This window comes from Camelus bactrianus, chromosome 23 (assembly GCF_048773025.1).
Source record: "Camelus bactrianus isolate YW-2024 breed Bactrian camel chromosome 23, ASM4877302v1, whole genome shotgun sequence".
Taxonomy (NCBI): domain Eukaryota; kingdom Metazoa; phylum Chordata; class Mammalia; order Artiodactyla; family Camelidae; genus Camelus; species Camelus bactrianus.
The window spans coordinates 29,562,629-29,574,787 of record NC_133561.1 but is presented as its reverse complement, the minus strand read 5'-3'; the positions used below and the strand labels follow the sequence as shown (position 1 = coordinate 29,574,787).

At 37.6% G+C, this 12,159-nt stretch overlaps 1 protein-coding gene across 3 annotated transcripts in view; it reads left to right on the top strand.

The window, feature by feature from the left end:
• CR1 (complement C3b/C4b receptor 1 (Knops blood group)) overlaps positions 1–12,159 on the top strand; it is a 98,213-nt gene that overhangs the window by 58,207 nt on the left and 27,847 nt on the right. For all 3 annotated transcript variants that reach the window (XM_074351911.1, XM_074351910.1, XM_074351909.1), the window contains 6 exons: positions 4,282–4,458; positions 4,552–4,654; positions 5,904–5,989; positions 7,747–7,965; positions 9,526–9,628; positions 10,833–10,918. In XM_074351911.1, the coding sequence (XP_074208012.1) occupies positions 4,282–4,458; positions 4,552–4,654; positions 5,904–5,989; positions 7,747–7,965; positions 9,526–9,628; positions 10,833–10,918 (774 nt within the window). The remainder of the gene's footprint in view (positions 1–4,281; positions 4,459–4,551; positions 4,655–5,903; positions 5,990–7,746; positions 7,966–9,525; positions 9,629–10,832; positions 10,919–12,159) is intronic.

Sequence of the window (12,159 nt, the reverse complement as noted above, 5' to 3'; positions counted from 1 at the left end):
TGCTCCACCTCGTACATTTATTATTAGGAATCTGAAAGTGAAACTTTCTTGCTCAAAGTCAAGCAGATTTTTCTTTCATCTTTTTAAAAATTAAAATATAGTTGTTTTGCAATGTTTTATTAATTTCAGGTGTATAGTGAAGTGATTCAGTTATACATACATACATATATGTGTGTATATATGTATATATACACATATAATTTCTTTTCAGATTCTTTTCCATTTTAAGTTATTAAAGATATTGAATATAGTTTTCTGTGCTATACAGTAGATCACTTTTGTTCATCTATTTTATATATAGTGGTGTTTATCTTTTCCTCTCAAAGTCCTAATTTATCCCTCACTGGCCCCATCCTTTCTTTTTGGTAACCATACATTTGGTTTCTGTGTCTGTGAGTCTGTTTATGTTTTGTCAATAAATTCATTTATATCTCTTTTTTTTTTGGATTACACATGTAAGTGATATCACATGATATTTTTCTTTTTTTGTCTGACTTTTACTTCACTCTTAGTATGATAATCCCTAGGTCCATCCATGTTGCTGCATATGGCATTTTTCATGCTTTTTTATGCCTGAGTAATATTCCTGAGTGTGTGTGTGTGTGTGTGTGTGTGTGTGTGTGTGTGTGTGTACACTCCATATTTTTTTTAACATTTTTTATCGATTTATAACCATTTTACAATTTTGTGTCAAATTTCAGTGTAGAGCACAATTTTTCAGTTATACATGAACATATATATAATTCATTGTCACATTATTTTCTCTGTGATTACCATAAGATCTTGTATATATTTCCCTGTGCCATACAGTATAATCTTGTTTATCTATTCTACATTTTGAAATCCCAGTCTATCCCTTCCCACTGCCTACCCCCTTGGCAACCACAAGTTTGCATTCTATGTCTATGAGTCTGTTTCTCTTTTGTATTTATGGGTTTTTTGTTTGTTTGTTTGTTTCTTTTTTAGATTCCACATATGAGTGATCTCATATGGTATTTTTCTTTCTCTTTCTGGCTTACTTCACTTAGAATGACATTCTCCAGGAGCATCCATGTTGCTGCAAATGGCATTATGTTGTCAGGTTTTACGGCTGAATAGTATCCATTCTATAAATATACCACTTCTTCTTTATCCAGTCTTCTGTTGATGGACATTTAAGCTGTTCCCATATCTTGGCTATTGTAAATGATGCTGCTATTAACATTGGGGTGCAGGTGTAATTTTGAAGTAGGGTTCCTTCTGGACATACGCCCAGGAGCGGGATTCCTGGGTCATATGGTAAGTCTATTACTATTCTTTTCAGGAATCTCCATACTGTTCTCCACAGTGGCTGTACCAAACTGCATTCCCACCAGCAGTGTAGGAGGGTTCCCTTTTCTCCACAGCCTCTCCAGCATTTGTCATTTATGGACTTTTGAATGATGGCCATTCTGACTGGTGTGAGGTGATACCTCATTGTAGTTTTCATTTGCATTTCTCTGATAATTAGTGATATTGAGCATTTTTTAATGTGCCTATTGATCATTTCTACTTCTTCCTTGGAGAATTGCTTGTTTAGGTCTTCTGCCCATTTTTGGATTGGGTTGTTTGTTTGTTTCTTATTAAGTCATATAAGCTGCTTATATATTCTGGAGATCAAGCCTTTGTCAGTTTCATTTGCAAAAATTTTCTCCCATTCTGTTGGTTGTCTTTTGTTTCACTTATGGTTTCCTTTTCTGTGCAGAAGCTTGTAAGTTTCATTAGGTCCCATTTGTTTATTCTTGCTTTTATTTCTATTGCTAAGGTATCCTGTTCTAGGAGAACATTTTTGAGATGTATGTCAGATAACATTTTGCCTATATTTTCTTCTAGGAGGTTTATTGTATCTTATGTTTAAGTCTTTGATGCATTTGAGTTTATTTTTGTGTATGGTGTAAGGGTGTGTTCTAGATTCATTGTTTTACATGCTGCTGTCCAGATTTCCCAAAACAATTTGCTGAAGAGACTGTCTTTATTCCATTGTATATTCTTGCCTTCTTTGTCGAAGATTGGTTGACCAAAAGTTTGTGGGTTCATTTCTGGGCTCTCTGTTTTGTTTCATTGGTCTATATGTCTGTGTTTGTACCAATACCATGCTGTCTTGATGACTGTAGCTCTATAGTATTGTCTGAAGTCTGGGAGAGTTATTCCTCCAGCCTCTTTCTTTTTCTTCAGTAATGCTTTGGCAACTCTATGTCTTTGGTGGTTCCATATAAATTTTATTATGATTTGTTCTAGTTCTGTGAAATATGTCCTAGGTAATTTGATAGGGATTGCATTAAATCTGTAGATTGCCTTGGGTAGTGTGACCATTTTAACAGTATTGATTCTTCCAATCCAGGAACATGGGATATCTTTCCATTTTTAAAGTCTTCTTTAATTTTATTCATCAATGGTGTATAGTTTTCTGTGTATAATTCTTTCACCTCCTTGGTTAGATTTCACCCCATCTTCCTGATTCATCCGTTCATCTGTTGATGAACATTTAGGTTGCTTCCATGTCTTGGCCATTGTAAATAGTACCTCTGTGAACATCGGGTGCATGTGTCTTTTCCAGTTAGAGTTTTCTGTGGATAATTGTCCCAGAGTTGGATTACTGGATCATATGGTAACTCTAAAAACTCTTTAGTTTTTCAAGAAACCTCCATAGTGTTCTCCAAAGTGGCTCCACCAATTTGCATTTCCACCAATAGTGTAGGAGGGTTACCTATTTTCCATACCCTCTCCAGCATTTATTATTTAAGACTTTTTGATGATGGGCGTTCTGACCGTTGTGAGATGGTACTTCCTTGTAGACTTGATTTGCATTTTTCTAATAATTAGTGGTGTTGAGCATCTTTTCATATGTCTCTTGTCCATCAGTATGTCTTCTTTGGAGAAATGTCTATTTAGGTTTTCTGCCCATTTTTTTGTATGAGGAATTTGGATTTTTCTTAATATTAAGCTGAATGAGCTGTTTGTGTATCTTGGAAATTAATCCCTTTTCAAACGCTTCCTTTGCAAATATTTTCTTCCATTCAGTGTGTTGTCCTTTCACTTTCTTATGGTTTTCCTGCTGTGCAAAAGTTTTAAATTTAATTAGGTCCCATTTGTTCATTTTTGCTTTTATATTTCTATTTTATTTTTCTCGGAGACATAATCAATAAAATATTGCTGGAATTTATGTCAAAGTGTAATCTGTCTATATTTTCCTCTAGTTTTACAGTATCCAGTCTTACATTTAGGTCTTTAATCCATTTAGATTTTATATTTGCTTAGGGTATTAAAGAAAGTTCTAATTTCAATCTTTTACATGTAGCTGTCGAATTTTGCCTGCACCACTTATTGAAGAGACCGTGTTTTCTCTATGGTATATTCTTGTCTCTTTTGTCATGTATTAATTGACCATATGAGCAAGGGTCTATTTCCAGAGTTTCTACACGGTTCCATTGATTTATAAGTCTGTACATCTTTAATTAACTACAGCTTAGGTTGAAATTCAGATGAGTTCTGATGGTACCCGAGCACACACCCAAAGGACTATGAGTGGAGGCAGCCACTCCTTGAGTCACACACTCTCTAATAAATGTGCCCTCTCCTTACACAGACAGGCTTGTGTAGTGGAATTTGTTCTTGATGACTAGTCCTGTCTTCTCATGCCACAATAGCTGGCTTATGGGTGGATGGGTAAATGCGGCTGATACCTAGGGACAGGGATGGAGCTTACAACCTTTCCACCCACCCACATCAGTCTCTTAAAATCACTGACAGAGCAGCTGGAGGACAAAAGACAAGAGATATAAATAAGGATTGTTACTGCACTTTGATCATAGAGGTGCAAGCAAAGAGTTAAGGGGAAATCTTTTTAACAGATTTAGGCTCAGGAAACCTTCTCATGACCGGAAAGATAAAGGCTTAACTTGGATTGCCACTTCAGCACATAGGTGGGTGGGGTAGCAGCCCACCAATACTTATTACTCTGTGCTGGATAATCAGCAGTGGAAGAAGGGACCCCATGCCTATAAACTTAAGAATGTGTTTTAGGGCTGGTCGTGGGATAACTGGGTTCTAACCATCTACCCCTCACTATCTGTGAGGTTGTTGGCCATACCTCTTCCCTACTCTTAACTTCCACATGGAAACAAGGGGGCTCTGGATTATCACTGGAATTCCTTTGTTATATCTGATCCTCTTTAATCATGAGCCTCTAACTCCTTGGAAAAGATGAAATTTAGGAAAAGCTATTTCCCTATAACTGACAAGTACTTGACTGTTCTTTCCCAGTATGTCAGCCACCTCCCCAAATCCTGCATGGTCACCACAGCCCCAACGACAAGGATGACTTTTCCGCTGGGCAGGAAGTGTTCTACAGCTGTGAGCCCGGCTATGATCTCAGAGGGGCTGCTTCTCTGCGCTGTACGCCTCAGGGAGACTGGAGCCCGGCAGCCCCCACGTGTGCAGGTGCCTACATGCTCAGCCACTCTGACATTTTTAGCTTTTGTTTTTATTGTCCATGTGCCAGTGTTATGTCTGTATGTTCTTCTTTTTCTCCAGTCAAATCATGTGCTGCCTTGTTGGACCAGCTCCCTAATGGCCGAGTGCTAGCTCCACTTAATCTCCAGCTTGGGGCAAAATTGTCCTTCATTTGTGATGAGGGGTGAGTGTGAAGTTGCCTGATCTCCCAGGCACTGAAATTGAGGTTTATTCAAAAAGGGTAGGTTTAGTGTGACTTAAAAAAAAGGGAAACATTCAGGGATACTAAATTTGGGGAGTGTATATAGGAAAGAAATGTAATGAATAGGTAGAACCAATAATATATGAAGTTAAAACTGAGACATAAATTAAATAGTAGGTTCAAAGACCAATAAAACTACTAGTTATGGGTATATATAGATGATACATAAAGTGAAGAAATTATATTTTCCAAGCAGGAAAGCAAAATAAGAAATTTGAAGAGTTCCAGAATAAGTTTTATATATGACAAAAAGCTTATTAAAATAACTAAAATCATTTAATACTTATTTCAGAAAAAAGATTAATCATCTAAAATGAATTTTGTAATAGGAGTGAAAGTATATGAATAAGCATTTTTTAATCCAATCCTGTGTCACCTGGTTAGTAATGGGCCAAGGGCTCTGAACTGAGATCATGGTGGCTGATGTTAATGTTTTCAGTAAGATCATTAACTTGTTTATGTGAACCTCAGACTCCTTACACTGTGCACACCTCTCCCTGAGAAGTTCCAAAAATGAGCAACAAAGCACCTGATCTCAAAATGACCCACAGAGTCCTTGGCAGGCATGAAATACAAGCACCCAAGAAAATTTAGGAGCCATCAGGCTCCAATGTACATTGAGAGTTTTGGATGACTACCTGCCAAAGTCCTTTCCAATCTCCTTTTATTTCCCCTCTGGATGAGTCACACTTCCATAGCCCAACATGCTGTTGTGAGCCTTCTGCACAAATGTGTCTTAAATGTTGGCACAAAAGAACAATCTTTATTTTCCTTCCAGTTAATCTCTGCTCTTCCAGTCCATACTGGGAGCTGTTTTACTTGCTATTCCAGCATCAGCACTGGAAGGCTGTTGCATTTTGATAGTGACTTTGAGCACATTTGTCACCTTTATTAGGGAATGACCAGGGAGAGATTGATTTCTCTGAGTCTGGGTCCTGGATGTAGGAGATGGCAGCCTTCTTCAGTTTAGCCTAGGACTACAGTATTATGTAACCAAGAGACTGTGCTAAGGACATTCTCCTTCAGTGGAGGCTGTGACTTTCCCAGATTGGTGTGGCCTCTAAACCTCTGTCACCTACTGGCTTCAGATCCTCCAAATGCTGACATCTTGGCAAACAGGATGGCATTTTGGCTGAGAAACTCACCTATCCACTACCATTTTCTTCCTTAGATTCCAGTTAAAAGGCAGTTCTGCTAGTTACTGTGTCTTGGTTGGAATGGAAAGCCTTTGGAACAGCAGTGCTCCTGTGTGTGAGCGTGAGTAGAGGGGCTGGCACCTCATGCCAATCTCTCCCTGTAGTCTGTTTGATAATTTGACCCATGGCCTCCCAAGCTGTGGTTTTTCTATCTTCTAATCTGAATTATTGCTATCAGTAGCTTATTTTCATAGCATTTTACTGTTAGTTAATTTGTTGTGATGCATTTTGTTGTGCATCATGTGTTTTGGGAACCGTCTAATCAGTCTCTGTCATTTTGAATGTTACATTCTTTGTGATAAATCTTCTCATATTTTGCCTCTAGTTCAGTAGAGACTAGAGAATGTAAAACTTTGAAAAATTTCTTTTTTTCTTCATCCCTTCCATCTTTCCTTTTGTTTTTTGTGCCATCAAGGTGCAATCATTCTACAATTTTCTTACATATTTTCTAATATACAAATAAGACACATTCATTCCTTTAATCATTTATTGAGCAGATACTCTGTGCTTAACGTTCTTCTAGGCACTGGCGTTATAGTAGTTAACAGGATGAGTGTATTCCCTGTGCCCATGTTATTTATACTCAAGGGGGAGATGGACAAAAGAAAACAAATTAAATAATGTGGAGATGATAGATCAGAGCAATGCAGGAATGAGGAGGATGTGAGAAGCAACATTAGATAGGGTGCATTTTAAGAGTCTTTAAACTCTCAAAATATGCATGTCAATAAATTATGCTGAAAGATTCAGAAATAACCTCTTTGAAACATGAATTTTCTGTATGCAATGCCTGCACTGATTTCTCCTAAGCTAGCTGTTTGTCCGTTCCTTAATAGAAGATAGGAATTTGCTTCATCTCTTGATCCTAAAGATTGGAATTTGTAAACATTCTTAAACAATCAAATTTTACTAAAAATATTCATGTTGCTAGAAATCTGCTCAGTCATCAGATGGTGCTTTTTAATACTAAAACTTTACAAAAAACATAACATGTATAGACCCTTGCTACCTGAGAAACTCCACAGTCACTGAAGTAACATGACAGATGGCTGTCATAATGGCGTGCCTTTCAGGTCAGTTATTGATTGCACTCTTTCTCTTATTCTTCTCGACTCTTTCTAGTTTAAGTAGCTCCTTCCAAATCCCAAGCCTCATTAGAACCACCAGTTAGAAGTGAGGAAATGACTCTCTTAAACCCCCAAGAAGAGCCCTGAAAAAAAGCAACAATTTGAAGCCTAACAGAAAGTAAAGGAAAAATAATAAATCATAAACAAATCTATGCATTTAAAAAAAAAGCAGTGAATCATTTAGAGTTTTTACAATGAACCATATTTGTTTCAACTCATTGTGACAGCACTGTTGTCATACTCAAGACTGATGATCAGCATTGATAAGCCATCACGGAGAGATTTCGTCTGTTTAAGGTGATTAGTACACATGAAATACTCTGTAGAAATATTTCCCGAGAATGTACGCACCTTGGAAGACAGACTTCATCTGTGCTCTTTGCCTGTCCTGAATCTTTCATACCAGTAGTAAAACCAAAACTTTTACTGCTTCATTAAAGGTGTCAAGTTCCTATTATCCAGAAAACTTAAAAATCTGAAAGATTCAGGATAAGCAAGTTCTTTTGTACTTTTTCATTAAAAAAATACCCTGAGCCTGAAGTCTCATTTCATTTTGTCCATCTCATCAAAAGCCGGATGTACGCTGTCGTAGCCTTCGTGTTTTTAGGTAGCACCAACCTTAGCACCCTGTCTGTAGCGTACTTCTGGTGAGACTCTTCAGTGAAACTTAAGTCTTTTGTCTTCTTTCCAGAAATTTTGTGTCCAAATCCTCCAGACATCCTTAACGGGAGACACACAGGAAACCCTCTGGAAGTCTTTCCTTTTGGAACAGAAGTGACTTACATGTGTGACTCGCACCCAGAGACGGGGGTGATCTTCAGCCTCACTGGGGAGAGCACCATCCGCTGCACCAGTGATGGTCACGGGAACGGGATTTGGAGCAGCTCTGCCCCTCGCTGTGAACTTCTTGGTCAGTGCTCACTGCCCCGCATTCCAAATGGCTTCAGAATATCTAAACCAGACTCCAAATTTCTGTCATTACAATGTGCTGTTTATTTGTGCTTCTGAACCAATTAAATGCCAAATCATTAATAAAGTGTTTTAAGATATATGAACATCAATCAGCAAGTCTCTGATGCTCTTAGCTTCTAGAGGGCTGGTGAAAAGAGAGGGAGTCAGTGGGTGATGGCTCTAGTCCTAGTCAGAATTAGAAAAAAAACTTATTTTCAAAATGTAAGAATTGAAAGTAAATATCTGTCAACCTTAATATAAGTTATACTGTCTTTATAGGATTTGGAGAGAAGCAGAGGACAGGAGAACAAAACATGCCAAAATAGCTTTTTTTGTTTTTCATGTGTTGTGACATGTGGGTTTTTTGTTGTTGTTGTTATTTTTAATTTTTTTAAAAATTGAAGTATAGTCATTTCATAATATTGTGTTAATTCCTATTATACAACATAGTGATTCAATTATGTGTATGTGTGTGTGTGTGTGTGTGTGTGTGTGTGTATGGCTTTTGATATTCTGTTTCATTATAGGCTGCTATTTCATTTCATCAGTCTCATCAAAGGCCTAACGTATACTGTCATGGCCTTCATGTTTTGAGGTAGCACCAACTGCAGCACCTGCAGCATACTTCTGGTGAAAATACTCAGTGAAACTTCGAGCCTTTTCAGATAGTATAATCTCTAATGGGCACATGCTAGTGGAATTTCCCCTCCAAAGGTTACAAAGAAATTATCTTTCCGAAACTAACAGTTTCTTGTGATCAGACATCAAATCTAACAAGAAAAAGACAAATAAGTATGGCATTGGGAATTTTTTTGTTCACTCTAATGTTCTTGATTTCTTGGTCTCTAGGTCACTGTACCACCCCAGATCCTTTTGAGCTTGCCAAGTTGAAAATCCCAACCAATGAATCTGAGTTTCCCATTGGGACATCTTTAAAGTATGAATGCCACCCTGAGTACCGCAGGTACTCATTCTCTATCACGTGTCTAGCAAACCTCACGTGGTCCAGTGTCAAAGATGTCTGTAAACGTGAATAAACCCTGCCTTGGAGCAGTCCCACGTTTATCAAAGTATCTGTAGGGTGTTCTTTTATTTTTCCCAATTTTAGAGATAAGATAAATGTGTTTGCTAAATATGTTCAGATAGGTGGATGTAAGAGTTGGTCTTGTAGGTCATCCCTAATTATCTGCTAAAATGTTAATGGCATGAAAATGTTTCAAAGAGTATTTGCAAGAAAAGTCCATTCTTTGTAGGGAAGTAAATAATGAATTACTCCAACTACCAGGAAAAAAATTGTCAGGGAGAGAGAAACTGTTTGAATAACAAGGTAGGAAAAAAATTTTTATACTGGTAAGATACAAGGCCACAAGTAAATTTAATATCTGAATAAGAGATTAGAGGTCCAAGGAGACTGGAACCCAGCAGCGTCTGGGTGTGCAAGTGCCTGTACTCTTGTCTGGTTTACAGATCAATCTCTTTGTCTCTTACTTGGACATCTCACTTATTTTTTTTTCCCCAGTGAAATCTTGTGCTGACTTCTTGGACCAACTCCCTAATGGACGTGTACTCCTTCCACTTAATTTCCAAATTGGGGCCAAAGTGACCTTCATTTGTGATGAAGGGTGAGTGTGACCTAGAGCAGATACTAGAGACACAATGCTGGAGAGTGACTCTCTTGGATTCAGGAATTAATCCAAAAAGAGAGGCTAACCTGTGGAAGTACCCGGGGAGACTATCTTCTAAGCAGTTTTGAAATGTGTCAAGACTCAGGGGAACCACTACTAGGAAATAAAGAAAATGGCACATGTAATTCAATGTCGAGTATGCACATAAATGTAGACACTGACCTTGAATTCACAGTTGGAACTTGAAGTAAACAGGAAGATAGTTGTTTGGAAGCAGAAAAATATACTTCTGTGGGAAATTTGCTAATAAAAAATTTGACATGTAGGGCAAAAATTGTTTGCAATGTGATAAATCAGGCAAGGGTTGTTTTAGGAAAGTAAAAAACTAATCAATAGTGGAATTCATAGTAGTATATGGGTAAGTACTTTGAATCCAGTCATATCTTTTTGCATCAGGAGTGTCTGACATTGGGGTCCTGTTGGCCAATGTTATTGTCTCAGGTGACATTATTAGTTGTTTCTGTGGCTCTAGCACTCTTGTTAGTGTACACTGTCTGTGGGAGGTAACAAGACTGGGCAATACAGCAGTTAATTTTAATAATTGCCAGGGAGTCTTTGACTTTACAAAGTCTACCACCCAGAAATGATCAGCAGATTTCAGAAGGACAACAGGATCCAATAATAATCCGGTCATTCCAGGGTGGCAGAGACTTGCATGAGCCTCTTTCTGGCCATTACAACTGCAGTGGCAAGAACAATGCCAGGTCTCTTTCCAGGTGTTCTCTGCTTTGCTCACCCGGATCAGGAGCTGTTCTTCCTCACGACCCACTAAGGAGGATAAGAGGGGTGTCAGGGGGCTGTCTGAGGGATGGGGTGTGAGTCTAGAGCACAGGGGAGAGTCCAGCCCAGAGTTCAGGGACTTCTGGGGTGACACTGGGCTATGATGTCTGTTTGACTATTAAGTGTACAAGTTCTGAGTGCTGTGCTCATCACAGTCTACTGTGATTCTTTAGAATAACTTGGCTTCTAAATTTCTGCCAAGTACTGAATTCAGGTCCCTAATGAACTGACTTTTAACTGGGCCTGAGCCTAAGAACTAAATGATAGTTAGTCTGAAGTGAGAAAACTGAGCACCCATCAGAGAAGAGGTGAAGGAGAGACGGGAATTGCTCACCCATTTGCTACCCCCTTTTTTCCTTAGGTTTCGATTAAAAGGCAGCTCAACTAGTCATTGTGCCTTGGTTGGAGTGAAAAGCTTTTGGAACAGCACTGCTCCTGTGTGTGAACGTGAGTAGAAAGAATAACTCTGCAGCCTAGATAGCTTCCCTTATTTTTTTTTTTTTCAAGTGTGTTTCATGTGTCATGAAATCACTTACTGTCTGGTTCTTTATTTAACTAAATTATTGGCAAAAATAGTCCTTTGTTGGAAGAAGTTTTTAAAGGACTAGCAGGTCTTATACATCATGTGTTCATGTTTTAGTAATCTGTAAGTAATTAGTTCAATTCTGGTGTAGAATTTAGTGGGGAAGATGTAGGGAGATAGTAGATGACATAAAAGTTACAACAAAATTTACTTGCTCATTTATTTTTTCAGTTTTATCACCAGGGCAGAATCTCTCTTAAATGTTTATGTCCTTTAATCCCCTCACATACCTGAGCTATTTATTCAGCTTGTTATTTACTGCATAGTATTTACTGAGGAAGGTTTCCCATGTGCCAGGACTTTGGCTGAGGGGAGAGTGTCGAGTAGGGAAGTCTTGTCCCTGTTCTGATGAAGTTCATTTTGTATTTGGAAAGGCAGAGAATGAACAAGGAAATAAATCTTTTAACAAATTATAAAATAAAATATATAAATAATTTGTTAAAATGTGATGTGTTACAGAGAAAAGAAAACAGAGTTATATGATAAATTACTACAGTGCCGGAAGGTATGTCAGTATTTGAAATGATTAGGTAAAGTGCCATAAATTTCAATAAAACCCACTTAAAAAAAGATTCAGAAACTAATAATTACATTAAAGTGTTATATATACCAAAACAATACTGATTTATCCTACTCTGTTTACTAAAGCAAGGCTAGACTATTTTAAAATACCCTTTCTCTGATTTTTGGAAAATGTTCATTTTATTTTGGATTTTGTTTAAATGCCTTACAAGAAATCTATTTGAACATTTTATGGGATTACAGTGGAACTTTATAAGAACATTAAATATGTATTAAACTCAGATATCCAGCAAGCTCAACCTTCTTGTGACATTAAAGCTGAAAATAAATATATGAGTAAACTTTGGAAAAACAAGCATGTAATTAGAATCCAGGTATGAGAAGTCAACCGTTGTCTGATGTCTGGAGGCCCTCATTTTGTTAACACACACATTTCTGAAAAGCTCTGAAATCTCTTCCTAAGTTGATTTAAAATTAAAAGCACCAAATCAGTTTTAGGGAGGGAACTGTTAGAAAAAGAAACATTGACAGAAAGAAATGAAAGCTGAGAGTCTGAAATTAAAAAACAAAACAAGAAGAAAAA